A 20,698-nucleotide genomic window follows, 5' to 3' on the forward strand; every position below is an offset into this window, starting at 1 on the left:
GAATGAATTTGGGTGGATTTTTTTTATTGGTAATTCTCATATGGTTGGGCTGTTATAATATTTGTGAATTTTTGCCACCGTTTTGTTTTATTTTCCGATGTCTAACTTATTAAGAACATATTTATGAAAAGTATATAACAGTTTAGGATACTTAAGCGAAAAAAAAAAAAAATATATTTATGAAACGTACTTAATAAGGTAGGGTACTTACTTGAGAAAATATATTTATGAAATACTTAATGAGGTAGGCTACTTACTTGAGAATATATTTATGAAAAGTATTTAGCAGGGTAGGCTACTTAATAGAGAAAATATATTTATGAAAAGTACTTAAAAGGAAGGCTACTTACTTGAGAATATATATATGAAAAAAATTAGTAGAGCAGGCTACTTAATAGAGAAAATATATTTATGAAAAGTACTTAGAAAGGTGGGCTACACACTTGAGAATATATTTATGAAAATTATTTAACAGGGTAGGGTACTTAATTGAGAATAAATATATTTACGAAAAGTATTCAGTAGGGTAGGCTACTTACTTGAGAATATATATATGAAAAGTATTTAGCAGGGTAGGGTACTTAATTTAGAATAAATATATTTATGAAAAGTATTCAACAAGGTAGGCTACTTAATTGTGAAAATATATTTATGAAATGTACTTAAAAAGGTGGGCTACACACTTGAGAATACATTTATGAAAGGTGTTTAGGTGGTTAATAGGGTAGGCTACTTACAAATCCTAGTGTACTCAGGAACTTTCCTCTAACGCAGTTCTTGAATTCATCTGACATCTGTTCGAGAAGATGGTCAAGGGAGCCACGACCCCTACCTAGAACATCGAAATAGAAGAGGGCAGTTATTTGATACATGCTGGGGACTAGTAGGCGAGGATTTCAAGGTAGCATCAGCTTGTTTGTATTGTATGGTTATTATTTTAACGAGACCTCTACCCTCACCATTTATTTATAATTTTAAAATAATGTATATGTGCCAAATGTCATTTTTTGTACATATATGTGCCGTGTGTCTCTTGAGCATTCTTTTTTTATTTATTTAATTTTTAGCACAAAGATATCTCGTCCTTTAGGTTATGTCAGATTTCCTTTTCAATCGATCTGAATGGATGAATGAATGAATGGTTGAATGGATGAATGGATGCGTAATTTTGGCCAAAGGCCAAACAATGGCCAGCTATGTTATTCAACGCCTTAATGAAAGTGGAATTTCATTTTTACTGGAGCACTTGAGAGTCCCACCTCGTCCAACGGGGACCTGGGTCGTGAGCTCCTGTTCGCAGGCTGCAATGGCTTCTCTCACAGGGCCTCCCTTTTCTCCTTCTGCGTCCTTCGGAGGCCTCGTGAGCTTACGGCACCGGCATTCTGGGGTGTTAGAATTGCACGGGTGGTCTGAAAGGACATAAATGTCTGAAGAAGGTTCTCATTTTCCAGTGAGACGTACATATACTACATGTGGGGGATGTCATTTCACTACGTCAGTTACTGTAATAGTACGTTTTTGATAATTTTCTATATTATATATATATATATATATATATATATATATATATATATATATATATATATATATATATATATATATATATATATCTAAAACCTTAGGTATCGAAATATGTTCGTATGGCAAAAATTCAGGATCATCGTGGCTGAAGGAATCACAGCATAATCACAATGGGATTGAGTCTTGATCTGTATATACTCATATTTTAACCATTTAACCAGAGCAAATGACAGTTTACAATTATCAATTTCAAAAGGTTACCGTGTTTGCCTGGATGAGCGTCAACGGCACGACGACCAAAACCACAAGAGCTACGGCCAGTTTCATCTTGGGACTGAAAGAGAAGGGACAGACATTAATAATAATAATAATTCTAATAATAAGTTGTTTTCGTTAAGCCTGAGACTTTTAAGTGAATTTTAAAGAAGGTCAGCGTTCTGTCAAATTCGTGAATAATAATAATAATAATAATAATAATAATAATTATTATTATTATTATTATTATTATTTTATTATTATTATTATTATTATTTGTATTAGTAGCAGTAGTAGTAGTAGTAGTAGTAGTAGTAGTATTGTGTTATAAAAATCTACAATCATATAGTAAAGTATATTACCATGTAAAACCAACAATATATGATGTGGATTTTTATGACAGATTATTCTTCGCGAGATTATGAATTGCTTATCATTATTATTATTATTATATTATTCAGTCGATGAACCCTATGGAAGAAGTAAATGGAATAATAATAATGATAATGATACGTGTAGTAATATAGCGACAAATACTCTGCACGTCCGAGAGATATTTTCTCCTTTTTCATTGCTGTTTATTAATGTCTCTGCCGAGTTATTTGTATCAGCAGGAGTTGGTCCTGGAACTTGCAAGCACGTTTATTGTCGGAGGCAAACGCTGGTCACTGGAAGGAGGGGATGTAATATCATGTGACAAATCGAACTGGGCAGCTTTTGATGGTATTGAAGGGGGATTTTCTTAAGGTATAAGTTCTAGTTCATCTAGCTTTAGGTTTAGTGTATAATAATAATAATAATCTTACTCTAATGGGCGTTATGCCTGTCCCTCCGTCTGTCATTCAGTTACTATATGATTGATGATTTTTATAACACAATACTACTACTACTACTACTACTAATACTACTAAAACTACTACTAATACAAATAATGATAATAATAAAACTTGGCAGGTTCAAGTGGGACCACTAAGACGGTGTATTATGGGGTTGCATCCTACCTTCCTAACGTCCCCCCCCCCCCCCTCCGAAGGGTGGGGGTGAGAGGGGATTGCCTGAAACGGAGCTGGTTCTCTCCGTGAAACGGCGGTGGTTATTCCCGCAGACTTAGTTACGTTACGAATTTATCATACACAATTTCTGTATACATATGTTTGCTAGTAATAATGTAATAATAATAATAGATTTTGTTCCAGATCAAGACCATATACATGGACTATATACAGTAGAGACGATAACATACACAATATAGATACATGAGATAACATGATCAAAAATGATAAATCGGCAATATCCACACAGTTGCTGATATTACACGTGTCTGCGGGGGCGGGGCCGGGGGTGGAGGGTTTTCATAGATTTGACTGAAGCCCTTAATACTGTTAACAGATAACATTTACTGGTTAATGGGCTAATGGTAGATTTGTTAACTCTTGTGACATTACGATTTTCGTGAATGTGCTTCATCGACATTTCTTGAAAATGCTTAATCTGTCTCCTTTATGTGGAAGGTTTGGGTTTATATACGAGTATACTCACAAAGATATATGATTTTGAAATGCAAAGTAGCAATACCCCCCAAAAAAGGTTACATTTTACACCAATTTCATTCAAAGACAGTTCCATGAGACCTGATACACAGTAGAAGAGTTTTTCCCCAAAACATGTTGTGATGATAAAAAGTGGAAAAACACACACACACACACACACACACATACACACAGACGCATAAAGCAGCGGACGGGAGAAGTCTTCTGAGGCAGTCCAAGATAGTGTCTGAGGGAAAAATCAGAATAAAATCTTTTTGTTGCTAATGTGGTCAAACTGCGTACACTTGTCAGTGCCTGTGCGTAACGTATATTGCATTGGATATTCATTTAAAACAAGAAAACTAGACTCAGTTATTTTAAGTTCCATCATAATATTAAAGTTCATCAACTTTTTTAGTACCTCTGTTGTTAAACTTAGCAGATTTTCGTTTTGAGTTGATCGCAAGCAAAAGTATCATTTCCCATTGTATTGATGTACTATGTCTTTGAATGGTAACCTGAACACTGACATAGATATATAGTCATTCCTTTGCCTGTGTCCGTACTACAACGGATTCCGCTGCATATTCCTGGCAGCGTACTTCACAAGCTCTTAGAATATGTAGAATATGGATGTAATTAATAAATTAATAAATGACACCTGGTTTCTGTGCACGCTAAATTGAAACCCGTCATTGCCCCTGCCTACGGCTATCCAAAATGTTAGACTATAAGAATTTCTTATCTCTATGATAAATTTGATCGATGACGCCAATTCATTTCATCTACCAAATAAAGTGTTCGCATTTTAGCTTAACGGCAAAATAAATTATCACGTCGTCCATATGATTTAAAAAGCGTCACATTTTGCAGCAGAATATTGCTTTAAGAATACTTTTGAAAGTGATATTGGATTTCCCATATTCCCCGACAATGCTGTGTCCAGCTTTCTCTCATTATGGTCTCATGAAAATTTTGGAAAATCATTAGTATGTATACTTTGGTGAAACTTGTTAGCCTGGAATCACTACTAAGCGTACATTATTCTGCATATTGGGGTCTTTAATAGTACCAGCCGGTGGATTAAGGATATCAGCAAGATAATTTGATGGATTATATTGAAGCAGAACCAAAAGATGTCGTTCTTATCTGGGCAGCAAAATCGGCCAAATGCATTTTGAGGGGTTGGCGAAGTTGCACACAGAGGAAGCTGAGAAGGAAACGCCTATTTTCCCTAACTGGGAAATCAAAATAGATTTCCAGTTCCCCTACGTGAGTTGTGACACATGTAAAAAGGAATGTAGATTGTATGGCACCAATGTTTGGAAAGCGCCTCAATGGCGTGATCGGTATGGTCTTGGCCTGCCACCTCGGTGGACGCGAGTTCGATTCTCGGGCATTCCATTGAGGTGTGAGAGATGTGTATTTCTGGTGATAGAAGTTCACTCTCGGCGTGGTTCGGAAGTCACGTGAAGCTGTTGATCCCGTTGCTGAATACATCAGAAGATCAGAAAGCGGCATTGTTAGTAGTGAACAATGGTCAATAAATATCCCTATTGTACATTACCTGATGATTCTGTCGGCGTCAGGAGAGAGACCTGAAAGGTTTTCAGCCAACGTTGGGTGTGACTGGCATAGCTGAACGTCGTTGGGGTTTAAATACTCCCCTGGGATTAGATAACAGCTGCCTATTGCAGTGGAAGAGTCATGGCCATTGTCTCTTGTAACGCCGGAAGTTGTCAACCATACTTCCGTTTCTGAAGGGAGAAAACATGACGGCAGAAGTGATTACGTGACACTACTGACGACTCGAATGGCGCCTTTATGTAACTTATTGGCTGACATTCTTTTGTTGTCAGGCCTCGCTAACGGCAGCGTCGGAAGGAACGCTTCCGTTGGCCTGGAGGTTGATCTCAGAAGTATCGCTTGCGATGGCCTTGACTCTCTAGAGAATGGTCTCCAAAGTAAGGTTTGCCTTGCCCTAGAGGTGGACCTCAAAAGTAAGGCTTGCATTACCATAGAGGATGACCTCGTTGCCCTAGAGGTTAACCTCAAAAGTAAGATTTGTGTTGCCCTAGAGGATGACCTCAAAAGTAAGATTTGCGTTGCCCTATAGGTTAACCTCAAATATAACGCGTTTTGTTATAGAGGTTGATTGATAGTGTCTCTTTCTTTCTCAGTTGTGAGCGTTATTGCAAATTGCAACATAAATACTGCAATGCACTACAAAGGGCTTCGCTAGTACTGTAATTAATGCAGATTTTTTTTTTCCTTGGCCCCGATGGTGTTTTAGACTTTATAGTTTGAAAATGGGTTTTGCTGCCAAACTGGGTATAATGTCAGGTATTACAGTGGTTCCAGAATTGCAATACATTGCAGTCTGTTTGCAAAACTCATAGAAATCGACTTCCTTTGGTTCACTGATCATATATATATATATATATATATATATATATATTATGTATATATATATATATATATATATATATATATAATATATATATATATATATATATATATATATGTGTGTGTGTGTGTGTGTGTGTGTGTGTGTTTGAGTGTGTTTGTATACACACACACACGCACACACACACACACACACATATATATATATATATATATATATATATATATATATATATATATATATATATATATATATATATATTTCCAAGTTTAACATTTTGCAATATTCGTTCAGGAAAACGAAACGAAAACACATCGGTGCACTTTTACTTGCATAGAAGGTGAGCTTATAGTGGACAGTGTATTTTTTTGTCTTCATTTTTGAGAGTATGAGAGTCTTTTATGAATAGCAGAACTGATATCAGTTAGGTGCAAAGATCATCAAAACCAAATTCAATGTTGGAAGCGCGGGGCCTTGTCGTCTAATCCTTGGTAGGACTCCTTATTTAGGATGGCATGTTATGCAGGGGCAGTTGCACACTTATTCTTCAGGCAGGTGATGAAGTTCAGGAACTGTCAGGAGATGAAAAACAATTACCTTGCTATAATCTAACTATGATTATCAATCATCGTAAAGGCTGCATGTATTACAGGTTTAAGTAAACTATCCATGTATATTATTATATATATATATATTAATATATTATTAATATATTATAAAGAGGAGATATTACTAAATATAATATCTGCATATGCATATTATTTATACATAACGACAAACTGAAAGAGTGAGAGAGAGAGAGAGAGAGAGAGAGAGAGAGAGAGGAGAGAGAGAGAGAGAGAGAATATAGCTTGATTCTCGAGAGAGAGAGAGAGAGAGAGGAGAGAGAGGAGAGAGAGAGAGAGAGAATATGGCTGTATTCTTCAACTGCCTCAAAAAAAGTAGAAAATGAAAGATGAGAGAGAGAGAGAGAGAGAGAGAGAGAGGAGAGAGAGGAGAGAGAGAGAATGTGGCTCGATTCTCCATCCACCTCAGAAAAAGTAGAAAATATGAGAGAGAGAGAGAGAGAGGAGAGAGGAGAGAGAGAGAGAGAGAGAGAGAGGCTCGATTCTCCAATCCACCTCAGGAAAAAGTAAAAGAAAATTATGAAAGAGATGAGAGAGAGAGAGCAGAGAGAGAGAGCGAGAGAGAGAGTAGGAGGATGGGGGGGGGGGGGAGAGACAGACTTGAGAGAGAGAAAGGAAGGGGGGGGGGGGGGGGGGAGAAAAGAGGTATACATTAGTGTGAAGACAGGCAGCAGCAACATACCTTCTCATACGATTGACCAGTTTGTGCATCGTTGGCGCAAGAGGCTACAGTGTCGTTGACCCAGGTTTTGAATGTGCTTGCAGTCACCCCCTCATGCCTTGCTTCTCCCATCATCAGGTTGGTCAAGGCAGTGGTATTCAGGTTCCCGGAGGCATCGACCTGTAAAGAGGAAGTCGTGCAGTTGGAAGTTCTTCAGAAGTTCGAGGGAAGGTGCGATACATGACTTTCCTAATACTATTCTCATTGGATTTTGATACGTTTTTTTTTAATTTCTTAATTCATTATTTTTCTTTTAATAAATGGGGGTTCATGTTTCTGTATTTCCCTTTACCTCGTCTTACTTTTTAGTAATGAGCACCATATTCTTTAGAAGCTTAAATTACAAGTCAGTGGCCCCTCTGGTGAGCTTGTTTCAGTCGAATAGGTTTCATCTTCGGAATAATAATAATAATAATAATAATAATAATAATTTCAGTACAGTAAAGCCTTGCAAAATTCGTTGCTGAAGTGTGTTCACAATATTTAATGTAAAATTCATTTCCTTTGTATACAAAGCACAGTATTTGAAGTGAATATACTATATAATAATAATGATAATAATAAAATCTAAGTGGATCTTGTTGTCCTCCCCCGGGTGACAATAGGGGGAGACGTGACACAGCAACCCACCCCAGGAAACCGGTTTATCCACCCCGGTTGTGGGCGGGGTAGGTAGCGCAATGGGAGGGTAGGGGGGGACATCCACCCTCCTCATGCAAACCTGTTTGTCCGCCACAGGTGAGGGCGGGGTAGGTAGGTGATTGGGTGAGTAGGGGAGACAGCAAGCGCATAAAGTATATAATACTCACAATTGTTAGTGCCGTGAGAGCGTCGTTCAAGCATGTCTTCTGAGTGTCATTCAGAGTCAGGGTGTCGAGGCTCGCTGAAATTGATGAAAAAGAGAATATATATATAATATATAGTGTGAGTGTGTGTGTGTGTGTATATATATAACTGAATCACGAAAATATGGAACGTGATGAATATGTAAATAAAGACAAATTTCAAGAAGGAAAGAGAAACGATGGAGTTCTGCAAGGGCCTTTCGACATCTTGTCCTTTACTTAGCAGTCCGTTGAGTAAAGGACAAGGAGTCGAAAGGCCCTTGCAGCAGAACTCCGTCGTTTCTCTTATCTTCGAAGAATTTGTCTGTATTTATGTGTGTGTGTGTATAATGTCAGTGTATATATATTTATGTATCTAATATCTCATGTAAATATATGACATAAAATTTGTGTTGCATGCAGCTTGCTTGCTTATAAGACCTTCAAAGATTAAAAGAGAAGCGCATATACCTGGGATAACGCCGCCAAGACAGTCTTTGATTGTCTTCTTTGGGTTTACGCCTGATGAACCTCCCTGCTGACTGCCGGATCTCCTTCTCCCGGAGGCACCCTGAGGCGGCTCCAAGTCCTTTAGGTCATGGTTCAGCTTCTTCAGCACCTTGTCACAGTAGCAGGCGGTGGTGGTGCATGACTCTGTTAGGGCACATCTATACATTATTCATTGTCTTGTCGGTGGTTTCATTAAGGAATACTCTGGTAGTATGAGTTCTTGCAATGCAGAAATCACATTATTCATTGTTTGTCATTGATATATCATTAATGAATACTATAGGAGCATGGTTTTGAAATGGAGAAATCAAATTGTTCATTGCTTTTCAATTATTTTATTAAAAACTACTCTGGTAGCATGAGTTTTTGAAATGAAGAAATGACATTATTCATTGCTTTTGATTGATTTCATTAAGGAGTGCTCTAGTAGTATGAGTATTTGCAATGGAGAAACCATATTATTCATTGTTTTTCATTGATTTTATTGAGGAATACTCTAGTAGACTAGGGTTTTTGAAATGGAGGAAAATATCCATAGTTGTCTATATGTACATATATTAGAAGATAAATCTCTACAGATAGCTTTCAGGAATCTGATAGGTTCCCCTTTCCCTTTTCAATCTGAAAATGGGAATCGAACAGATTCCCGAAAGCTTTCTATGTATATTTCTCTTTAAATATATGTACATATGCACGAATGTGGATTTGTTTCTCCACTTAATTTATTTCTGTAGGGATTCAGTTTGTTATGAATTTATTTCTGCATGCATTTCATTAGTTGTGAATTTATTTATGTATGCATTCCGTTCGTTATGAATTGATTTCTGTATGTATACTGTTTGTAATGCATACAGTCTCTCTCTCTCTCTCTCTCTCTCTCTCTCTCTCTCTCTCTCTCTCTCTCTCTCTCTCTCTCTCTCTCTCCATTAATTCAAATTCTTTCATTAAAAATAACTTCTGTTTATGCTTCACACAAAGAGTTTTACTTTTCAATTTCGAAACAAGACGACTCACATATACAATTCTCCTAATATCCTCCTGCTATTTAGAATAGGCAAAAGTGCTAGAAAAGACGAGCTTTTCCGAACCTTAGTATATATATATATATATATATATATATATATATATATATATATATATATATATATATATATATATATATTAGATACATATATATATACATATATATATATTATATATATATATATATATATATATATATATATAGATATAATATATATATATATATATATATATAGATATATATATATATATATATATATATATATATATATATATATAATATATATATATATATATATATCTATATATATATAGATATTATATATATATATATATATATATATAGATATATATATATATATATATATATATATATTGTTTTAAGAGAAGGAGAAATCTTACTTTGGTCGTGGGTGCTGACGCTCACCACAGCCACCAGCATCATGAGAGTAAAAACCAGTTTCACCATGGCTGAAAAAGAGGAATGTTAAAGTAATACGGATAAAAATAGACTAGACTGTTAAACACAAAACCTTTGTTATTTTTCCCGTGAATCAATAGTTTTCTTGTGTCTGCGTATGGCTTGAATTATTGCCGTTGAAACTTAGAATGGCAAAACAATTTTGTCGGTGGAAATTGGAATTAAAACATGAGTTGCTGAAGGAAATTAGATTTAAACAATTTCTATAGGAAATTAGATTTAAACATATGTTTACTAAAGGAAATCTGATTTACAATATAATTTTTGCTGTTGGAAATGAGGCGTAAAAGTAAGTTTGCTAAAGATTATTTGAATTAACACCTATTTGCAATAGGAAATAAGATTTAAGCATAAGTTTACTAAAGGAAATCAGAATTAAAACATAATTTTGTTGTAGGAAAATGAGGCCTAAAAGAAAGTATGCTGAAGAAAAAATAGAATTAACACCTATTTAAAAAGCCAAAGGAACTCAGAATGAAAACAATTTTGCTATAGGAAATGAGAATTATAAGAAAGTTTGCTAAAGGAACTCAGAAAAAAAATCCTGTTTGCCAGAGGAACTCAGAATGAAAACCTGTTTACCAGAGGAACTCAGAATGAAAACCTGTTTACCAGAGGAACTCAGAATAAAAACCTGTTTACCAGAGGAACTCAGAATGAAAACCTGTTTACCAGAGGAACTCAGAATGAAAACCTGTTTACCAGAGGAACTCAGAATAAAAACCTGTTTACCAGAGGAACTCAGAATGAAAACCAATTTACTAGAGGAAGTTGGAATAAAAACCTGTTTACCAGAGGAACTCAGAATGAAAACTTGTTTACCAGAGGAACTCAGAATGAAAACCTGTTTACCAGAGGAACTCGGAATAAAAACCTGTTTACCAGAGGAACTCAGAATGAAAACCTGTTTACCAGAGGAACTTAGAATGAAAACCTGTTTACCAGAGGAACTCGGAATAAAAACCTGTTTACCAGAGGAACTCAGAATGAAAACCTGTTTACCAGAGGAACTTAGAATGAAAACCTGTTTGCCAGATGAACTCGGAATTCAACACTGGTGGTAGAGGAAATTCAAATCAAAACAGAAGTTGGCAGCAGCGATATCTGAGCATTGCTAGATTCCTTACATGAATAACAACAATAAAAAATACCGAGAACTTTACCTTCTGCGTCTGCGAGAGATCTCACTCGTCCAAAGATCTGGTATGACAGCAATGAGCCGAAGGGCTTGTATATAAACCCCTTCGGGTTATTATCGCCTCCAAGGCGCATAGATTTCGAGCGTGTTAACCAGAAGGAAGCGGATGTCTTTGATATACGTTTGTGTCCTTAATGTGCGTTTGTTTGTTGTTTTACGGAGGTTTCAGGCACAAACTGTATCATTAGGTATGCGCCACTTGTCAACCTTCTCCCACCAGTTATAAGCTGTTCTTTTTGGTGGCAAGGTGTGTTTTCACGTGGCTGGATAAATGTGTGTGTATATATATATATATATTCGCTCTACCTGGGAATTAATATATTTTCATATATGTTAAACGAAGGAGAGTTTTTTTAGTTGATAAGGAATTCGTTGGCTCTAGGGTTCGAACCACAGAATCAAGAATTCAGGACTTACAGTGAAGTTCTCTTTATCCACAAGGCTCTCACGAGAGGTGTAAGTTAACGCCGCCTCTCACCTACAAATCCCTGTCGCGCTCAGGAATTCCTTGTTTTAGAGTCGACATCAACCCTCCTCGACCTTGATAACTTTGTAGTGCTTTATGAGTTTTATCACATCACCGGTTAGCATTTATGTTGCTGGTAGTTCATTTTAACATTATGAGTTTCATGACTTCATAACTCAAAATATGTTGCTAGCAATGACTGATGATCTAAGCTTCTTACACGTTGTAGCTTCTTAATCTATTTCTCCCTCAGTGCAAATATTTATGTTTCATTGGTTTGTTAATGCATTAGCGGATAATAATGCCCAATAAATATGCATAACATTTATTCATGAAATAACTGGGTCTTCAAAGTTGATGGCTTTGTGTTTGTTCTTCCTAATAACATTTTTTCTTCCTGAACATCGAGAGGTCAAATCTTTGCTAAGGATTGGGTGCGTCAGGTTACGGAGTTCATCATGTGAAGTTAGGAGGTCTTCGGGATGGATCCTTAACGAGTAGCCAGGGTCGTAGTGCATTTCGTCACCAGGCAGTTTTGGAAGAGTAAGAACTGTTGCAGGGGAAGAAAAAAAAATGAGTGTTAGTAGGTGTTCATTAGTTTGTCATTCTCGAGACTTTATATATGAAGATTCTATTCGCCCTACTTAGTCTATTGAGAGTTTTCTGGACGAAAAACTTGGTCAACATTATTCGAAAACATTTTGAAACAAGTAAAAAATGGATCGAAATTTCTGTCAGGTGGTGGCCTCAGCCACGGCCCATAAATCTCTTAGCAGCGGCCCATGAAACCCAGCCACGGTCGGATGGTGACTAATGTTGTTGGTACCTATAGCGCTGCTATAAGTACGGTTATTGCTAACTTGAGCCTTAAATCAAATAAAAACTACTGAGGCTAGATTGGAGGATGGACGGTCAACATAGTAATTTGCAGCCCTCTAGCCTCAGTAGTTTTTAAGATCTAATGACGGGAGGGCAGACAAAGCTAGCACAATAGTTTTCTTTTGCAGAAAACTAAAACATTACATAGGTTACAACCTAAGTAACAATTAATGAATCTCAAGACATTTTCGATTTTGAAAACACTGTACTAATATAGATACTTACATTATTTGTTTGTGACTTTGTGCTTGTGTCACATGCAGGCACTTCGTTGGTGATAGCAGTGATTTGTTCTGCAGTCAGGGTTTCCCGTCTGTTGTTTGTGAGGCTTCCCGTCAGAGATGTGACTAATTCAGTCTGCTTGATCTCTCCTGTGGCGGTCAGCTGTGGAATATGGTACTGTTGATTAGACCTCAAATGTTTTAAGGTTTCACCTAATTATTATCATAAAGGGGTAAAGAGAGATGTAGATCTACAGATCATTGTATCAATAGGTGTAAACCAAGTATTTGTATTCAGTTAACGCTTCAGTAATTATATGACAGATAACATTTAGTGTTGAATAATTTCTAGATGGATACGACTTAGAGATGAATAATTACCTAACAGATTCAATTTAGAAATGAATAATTACTTGAAAGACACAGATTAGTGTTGAATAATTACTTGACAGATACGATTTAGAGATGAATAGTTACGTGAAATCTACGACTTAGAGATGAATAATTACCTGATAGATACGGTTTAGAACTGAATGAGCACCTGACAGAAACGGTTTAGTGAATCAGGCCTGAAAACGTGATAGCAATATTTACTTACCAGTGAGTTCTTTTCCAATCCCTTCCTGATCAGGCAGTTGCGTAATGCATCAGGAAGCTCTGGTTTCGGAGTGACTCCCCATTCTGTTGTCAGGGCAAGAAAGTAAATAAATAAACACACATATAAATGTTACTGAATATCTCACGTTTACGTAAATGATCTCCCCCAAAAAATGAAGGTTTACACGTATTTGTGTGGGGACCTTATTTCTATTTTCAAACTTTTTTCCAAACCTGTAACAGACATCATTATCATTATCATTGTAGTTCATACACCCGTTTCATTCATTTTCCTCGCTTCTCCCTCTCCGACATAGCTTTCCTATTTACTTTAAAACTCACGAGGACCTGAGGTTCGCGGGTCTTTTTCTCACTTTTCGGGGGTAACAACTTGCTGTTTACGTGTTGGGAACCGTAAATAGCTAGCTGGGTTGTATCTCTAACAAACGCAAAAATACACACATATATATGCACACCCACCCACACACACACACATATATTATATATATATATATATATATATATATATATATATATATAGATATATATAGTATATATCTATAGATATATATATATGGATATATATATATATATATATATATATATATATATATATATATATATATATATATATGTATGTGTTATATATATATATAGATATATATATATATATATAATATATATATATATATCTATAGATATATATTATATATATATATATACTATATATATATATATATATATATATATATATAATGTATAGATATATATCTGTAGATATAAATATCTCTCTCTCTCTCTCTCTCTCTCTCTCTCTCTCTCTCTCTCTCTCTGTCTCTACTATATATATATATATATATATATATATATATATATATATATATATATATAGATATATATATATAGATATATATATATATATCTATATATATCTATGATATATATATATATATATAGATAGATATATATATAGATATATATATATATATATATATATATATATATATATATTATATATATATATATATATATATATATATATGACTGGTAAAGGTGTTCTGTAACAACAGAATTCCATCTAATAAAAGGAGCCCATAAAAACACCAAAATGTAGAGAGAAAAGTACTATATTTCAGAGACTGCTGTCTCTCTCTTCAGGTATATGAATGAGAAAAGTTTACAGAAAAGGTGGTATTTATACCAAGAGATTCGTCCACAAGAAATAAGCCATTTAGTCACCCGCTGATAATACTTCCTTTAATCTTCTTAAGCGTTGGTTGAATGAACACTGCGTCGACGATGTCTGATGTCCAATTCCCTTTTGAGATGTTCATTACCTGCTTCTCTTTTATTAAGGCCGATTCCATCATTTGACTCTTGTACCGGCAGTTGCTGCTATAAATTACACGTGGACATATTCCAGTTTATTCTATGGTTATGTTCATTTATATGATTGAAAATAGCCGAGTTCTGTTGTCCATACCTAACTGACCGTTGTGTTGTATTAATCTCTTGGGGAAGTGATTACCTGTAAATCCGATGTAAGATTGGTCACAGTCCTGGCATGGGATCTCAATATACCCCCGAGTCTTTGGGCGATGTCTTTTGTTGGACGTTAATCAGGATTGGCTAAGGGTATTTGGGTAGGTAAATGCAAAAGGGTTGGATTTCCAAGGGTGTGAGTTACTCTCTTAATCGTCTCCAGGTGGGGAATTTTTATTTTATTGTTTTGGGTGTGTCTCTGGTCTGTCTTTTAGGGGGTCGGTAGAAAATTACGTTTGCTTTTTGAATTGCTTTCTCAATTATATGGTCAGGATACTTTAAAGATGAGAGTTGCTTGCGAATTAGTTCAAATTCTTTTTCCAGGAAATCTGGGGAACAAATTCGTAAGGCTTCTTAAGAATAGGTTGCTAGCTAGACTTATCTTGATAGTATTGTCATGATAGCTTAAAGTAGTGAATATATGAAGTGAGAAACGTTGGTTTCTGTATATGGTAAATTTGTATTCTGTCGTGTCTCTGATTATTAAAACATCAAGAAAAGGAATTTTGTTTTTTGTCTGTTTCCCATTCAAACTTTAAATTTGATGCTGGGCACTAATGCGTTTAATTTGAGAGGAATTCATTAAAATTACCCCACTTATCATCCCAAAATGTTAGTATGTCATCCACGTATCTCATCCACAGCATGTTTTTGGGTTTATTGCATTTATTACTGTAGTTTCAAAGTATTCCATGTACAGATTGGCTAAAATAGGACTTAAAGGACTACCCATACTACACCCGAATTTTTGCTTGTAGAATGATTCCCCGAATGAAAATACGTTATTAGATGCACATAATTCAACTAACTTATTATTTTGTCAAGTGCCAAAGGGAAATGATCTGAATAGGGGGATAATTTTTCCCTTAAAAACTGAAGAACGTCCTGTACTGGTACTTTTGTGAATAGGGAGTCTACGTCAAGGCTTAAAAGTTTTATGTTGTGAAGTGGTATATGTGCTTCTCTGAATTGTGACAAAAATCTTCCGAATGTTTGATGTGACTGGGAGAAAAAGTGCCTAAAAAAAGGAGAAAGGAGGCCAGCTAACCATTTAGAAATTTTGTAATTGAAAGCTCCGGCGCATGAAACGATGGGTCTGAATGGAAGATTGTCTTTGTGAGTTTTGGGAAGACCATAAAAGTAGGGTAATTTAGGATTAATTACTTTAAATTAAATTTTTCTAATAGTTCAATACTCTTTTTGTCTTGGCCAATTAATCTTACTTTCCGAAAAAAATTCTGTTGGGAACGTTCTGGAGGGGATTTTTCGTCAGTTTTTCGTAAGTATTTGTGTCGCTAAGGAGCTGGTTGATTTTGTCGAGGTAGAAGTCTTTGTCCATTATTACAATTTTTGCCGTCTTTGTCGGATCTACTTATTATAACATCTAACTTTTTTAGCGAGTGGATGGCTATCATGAATCTGCGGGGAACAGGATATTTCTTATGAAGGTCAGTTAAAGCATTTAGTAACACTCCTTTTAAACAAAAAGAGTATTGAACTATTAGAGAAATTTAAAGTAATTAATCCTAAATTACCCTACTTTTATGGTCTTCCCAAAACTCACAAAGACAATCTTCCATTCAGACCCATCGTTTCATGCGCCGGAGCTTTCAATTACAAAATTGTCTAAATGGTTAGCTGGCCTCCTTTCTCCTTTTTAGGCACTTTTTCTCCCAGTCACATCAAATTCAATTCGGAAGACTTTTTGTCACCAAATTCAGAGAAGCACATATACCACTTCACAACATAAAACTTTTAAGCCTTGACGTAGACTCCCTATTCACAAAAGTACCAGTACAGGACGTTCTTCAGTTTTTAAGGGAAAAATTATCCCCCTATCAGATCATTTCCCTTTGGCACTTGACAAAATAATAAAGTTAGTTGAATTATGTGCATCTTAATAACGTATTTTCATTCGGGGAATCATTCTACAAGCAAAAATTCGGGTGTAGTATGGGTAGTCCTTTAAGTCCTATTTTAGCCAATCTGTACATGGAATACTTTGAAACTACAGTAATAAATGCAACCCAAAACACATGCTGTGGATGAGATACGTGGATGACATACTAACATTTGGGATGATAAGTGGGGTAATTTTAATGAATTCCTCTCCAAAATTAAACGCATTAGTGCCCAGCATCAAATTTAAAGTTGAATGGGAAACAGACAACAAAATTCCTTTTCTTGATGTTTTAATAATCAGAGACACGACAGAATACAAATTTACCATATACAGAAAACCAACGTTCTCACTTCATATATTCACTACTTTAGCTATCATGACAATACTATCAAGATAAGTCTAGCTAGCAACCTATTCTTAGAGCCTTACGAATTTGTTCCCCAGATTTCCTGGAAAAAGAATTTGAACTAATTCGCAAGCAACTCTCATCTTTAAAAGTATCCTGACCATATAATTGAGAAAGCAATCAAAAAGCAAAACGTAATTTTCTACCGACCCCCTAAAGACAAGACCCAGAGACACACCCAACAATAAAATAAAAATTCCCCACCTGGAGACGATTAAGAGAGTAAACTCACACCCTTGGGAAATCCAACCCTTTGCATTTACCTACCCAAATACCTTAGCCAAATCCCTGATTAACGTCCAACAAAAGACATCGCCCAAAGACTCGGGGTATATGAGATCCCATGCCAGGACTGTGGACCCAATCTTACATCGGATTTACAGGTAAATCACTTCCCCAGAGATTAATACAACACAAACGGTCAGTTAGGTATGGACAACAGAACTCGGCTATTTTCAATCATATAAATGAACAATAACCATAGAATAAACTGGAATATGTCACGTGTAATTTATAGCAGCAACTGCCGGTACAAGAGTCAAATGATGGAATCGGCCTTAATAAAAGAGAAGCAGGTAATGAACATCTCAAAAGGGAATTGGACATCAGACATCGTCGACGCAGTGTTCATTCAACCAACGCTTAAGAAGATTAAAGGAAGATTATCAGCGGGGGTGACCTAAATTGGCTTACTTGTGGACGAATCTCTTGGTATAAATACCACCTTTTCTGTAAACTTTTCTCACTTCATATACCTTGAAGAGAGAGACAGCAGTCTCTGAAATATAGTACTTTTCGCTCTTACATTTTGGTGTTTTTTATGGGCTCTTTTTATTAGATAATATATATATAATATACATATATAGAATAGATTATATATATATATAATATCTCATATATAGATATAAAATTTTATTAAATTTTTTAATATATATACATACAACATATATAATAACGAATTCATTTAGTATATAATATATATATATCTAGATATAATATAGAATACATATTAATATAGTATATATATCATATATATATTTGTGTATATATATGTGTTTATATATAAATTGAAAAATATACATTTTGATAAATATAAATATTAATGTATATATACATACATACTTAGGAACACATATACGATATTAAGCAGCTTATGAAAAGCACTAATACACACCTGGCCTGGGAGGCACTGTAACTCCGACTTCATTAGCGCAGTCTGTCATATCTTGGCCCCTTCGTCCTCCCATTCCTTCTCCTCTTCCACCATGCCTCTTCTTCCCTCCTCCCCATCTTCCTCCTCCTGAAAAGAATCCTTTACCTCCTCCCCCGCGGCCTCCGCATCCGAGGGACTTCCCCAGGAGGCGAGTGCATCTGCAGTTGTAGTCGGTGGTGGCGCAGGCTGGATAGAAATCAATGAATCAGTACATCAGCATGAAAATTGTGTCGCGTTTTCTTTTGTTTATGTTTCTCAGCTCTGGCTTTCGTGACTGACAGTTGACCAGATTGCTTCTATTGAATGAAGTTCATCAAAGTCTCACTGTAATGGGAGTTGTGGATTGAAACTGTTCGGTGCTCACGAGGCAGACTGCTCGACATTTGGTTCAAATGAAACTTCCGTCCAAGATGTGGGAACGGTCGAGTCATTGAAATAATACACTTTCTTTTTGGTAAGGCTTCAAACTTCGATTCACAAAATGAATGAATACTCATTTGATTGGGACTTACGTGTTCCATGGGCGTCGATGAGGCTCGCGACCGCAAAGAGCACAAAAACCAAAGCCAGTTTGGTCATATTGTCTGAAATGAAACAAAAACAAGGCATGATCCGGCCTCCAGCTTACTCAGTGCGCGTACTAACACTTAGGGTCAAATAGCACGTTCTTTCAGCAACGAAAATAAAAATGAAAATGCTATATGTTACTGGAAATAATTGTTCTGTACTGTTTAACATGACATGATTTATTTTTTACATTTCCATTCTAATAAATAAATAAATCATAAATATCCTATCACACAATCCCTCTTATTTCTTTAACTCAACGCGAAACACTATTTTCAGACCTTTTTAGGCTCATCCATAGGCCTTCCTACCACCCCCACCCCACCAACAAGAACAAAAATAATTACAAGAACTACAGCAAAGTAGTTCGTAGGCTTACTCCCTGAGTAAGCGAAAAATAACGGAGAACATGTAGGATATAATTGCTTCTCAGACTACCTTGCAATAGCCCCTACTTTTTAATCCTTTTGAATGTACTGATGGATTGAAAGGAATATCCTTAACCTTCCTTTTCTTCGCGGACGGGATACATTAAGGCCGGTTGCTCACTTACTAGGTCAGGGTGACCATTATCTTCAATGGCAAATGACGGAAAAGGAGAAAATAAAGTGAGGGTGGAGTGGTTGGCCAGAAGTGACTTATGCATTAAAATCAAATTGTCTGATTACTTACTTCAATCGTCCGTCATCAGCGTTAATATTATACATCTTGTGGCCACAGCATATTGGAAAATGTGCACCCATTCACCAGAACATTTCGTTTTTGAAAACTGTTTGAGCGTTGAACTTCCTAAATCCTCAAATATTCGGATACGTTTTCCAAGGGCTTTCAGTCCGGATACAAATGAAGATCAGTGAAAGTCACTTTCAGATTTCAAGCTTTCATTGAAAAATATGGCCAGAAAAATAGACTAAAAAAAAAGAGAGAGGTAACGAGAGCAGTGCGGCAATTAAAAATCGATATTCCTGATTCCCTTTCAATAGATAACAATGTTTTTAACGTGAAAGCTAAAATTACCCCCTAAAAAAGCTAAAATCACCAACAAGCAGCGAGAGAAACTTCGAGACAACATACCAACTGCTCGCAGCTCGACGTCGAAATGATTCCGGTTTGATCCTAAAGGGTCCTAATAATACACTTCTGCCTACAGCACCCGCTCGAATGGGACACAGTGGATGGGAATTTGCCTTAAATACTTTACCTCAAATGCCTGTCCAATTAGCTTCATGATGTCATCCTTTTTGTGCTATTGTACCGACGGACAACATTTCATTAACTCTCGACGTCCGCGTATAAAGGACAATTGCCTCAAAGACCACAATGGATAAGATGAATAAAAAGCAGCATTCATTGATACAATGTAAGTGTTACATGACTGTTTTAGGATGTATATGCTTTTGTCAGAGCGCCCTATAATTTTAATTGTTATTTTCATTTCTTTTTTTCTTTTTTTTGGAGTTTACGGTACAGTTAATCCGTTTCGGGATACTTTTTTTGCTTTGGATTTTTTTAGTTTATTTTTTTTTCAGTTTATTACTTCCGCATTTTATCATTTACTTTAGCCTGAATGTATTCAATATCGCTTACTGAAATTTGTACTTTTGCGATTCAATACAGCTAAGGACAGTTGTCATTGATTTACGAAAAAGAAAAGCAATTCTCGTCTTCATCCATGAAAATGGGTTATGAACCTCATGTATTTCTGCCACAGTGGCTTTAACTCATATTCTTTTTCTTAATTTTGGGGCGACATTCGGTGAGGATAGAGAATAACCGAGTATAGTTAAACGGATCCTGGTTAAGCGGTGA

At 35.8% G+C, this 20,698-nt stretch overlaps 3 protein-coding genes and 1 long non-coding RNA gene across 4 annotated transcripts in view; 1 reads left to right on the forward strand and 3 right to left on the reverse strand.

The window, feature by feature from the left end:
* The window catches only part of LOC135210085 (low-density lipoprotein receptor-related protein 4-like), a 471,815-nt gene that overhangs the window by 272,276 nt on the left and 178,841 nt on the right, over positions 1-20,698 (forward strand). The gene's annotated exons all lie outside the window — the stretch shown is intronic.
* Positions 716-4,956, reverse strand: LOC135210499 (uncharacterized). Its single transcript, XR_010313517.1, has 4 exons — positions 4,873-4,956; positions 1,783-1,855; positions 1,260-1,409; positions 716-832 (listed from the first exon to the last, which is right to left on the reverse strand). It is a non-coding gene; the product is annotated as an uncharacterized LOC135210499 (long non-coding RNA).
* Positions 6,025-11,184, reverse strand: LOC135210500 (uncharacterized). Its single transcript, XM_064243384.1, has 6 exons — positions 11,061-11,184; positions 9,819-9,887; positions 8,355-8,537; positions 7,869-7,942; positions 7,021-7,179; positions 6,025-6,284 (listed from the first exon to the last, which is right to left on the reverse strand). The coding sequence occupies exons 1-6, from the start codon at positions 11,167-11,169 to the stop codon at positions 6,231-6,233; spliced, it is 648 nt and encodes a 215-aa protein (XP_064099454.1). The 5' UTR covers positions 11,170-11,184; the 3' UTR covers positions 6,025-6,230.
* On the reverse strand, positions 11,873-20,101 carry LOC135210079 (uncharacterized). The gene is made up of 6 exons (XM_064242879.1): positions 19,964-20,101; positions 18,835-18,906; positions 18,284-18,508; positions 13,260-13,342; positions 12,666-12,824; positions 11,873-12,111 (listed from the first exon to the last, which is right to left on the reverse strand). The coding sequence occupies exons 2-6, from the start codon at positions 18,899-18,901 to the stop codon at positions 12,052-12,054; spliced, it is 594 nt and encodes a 197-aa protein (XP_064098949.1). The 5' UTR covers positions 18,902-18,906; positions 19,964-20,101; the 3' UTR covers positions 11,873-12,051.

This window comes from Macrobrachium nipponense, chromosome 39, assembly GCF_015104395.2.
Source record: "Macrobrachium nipponense isolate FS-2020 chromosome 39, ASM1510439v2, whole genome shotgun sequence".
NCBI lineage: Eukaryota > Metazoa > Arthropoda > Malacostraca > Decapoda > Palaemonidae > Macrobrachium > Macrobrachium nipponense.

What these genes read in the sequence shown, in the direction of transcription:
- LOC135210500 (XM_064243384.1), bottom strand. Translation starts at nt 11,169, where the DNA reads ATGCGCCTTGGAGGCGATAATAACCCGAAGGGGTTTATATACAAGCCC. An exon ending in TCTTGGCGGCGTTATCCCAG is followed by an intron (nt 7,943 to 8,354) that starts GTATATGCGCTT and finishes CATCAATTTCAG; the next exon opens with CGAGCCTCGACACCCTGACT. An exon ending in CTCTCACGGCACTAACAATT is followed by an intron (nt 7,180 to 7,868) that starts GTGAGTATTATA and finishes TCCTCTTTACAG; the next exon opens with GTCGATGCCTCCGGGAACCT.
- LOC135210079 (XM_064242879.1), bottom strand. Translation starts at nt 18,901, where the DNA reads ATGACCAAACTGGCTTTGGTTTTTGTGCTCTTTGCGGTCGCGAGCCTC. An exon ending in CATCGACGCCCATGGAACAC is followed by an intron (nt 18,509 to 18,834) that starts GTAAGTCCCAAT and finishes ATTTCTATCCAG; the next exon opens with CCTGCGCCACCACCGACTAC. An exon ending in TACAGTGCCTCCCAGGCCAG is followed by an intron (nt 13,343 to 18,283) that starts GTGTGTATTAGT and finishes CCCTGACAACAG; the next exon opens with AATGGGGAGTCACTCCGAAA.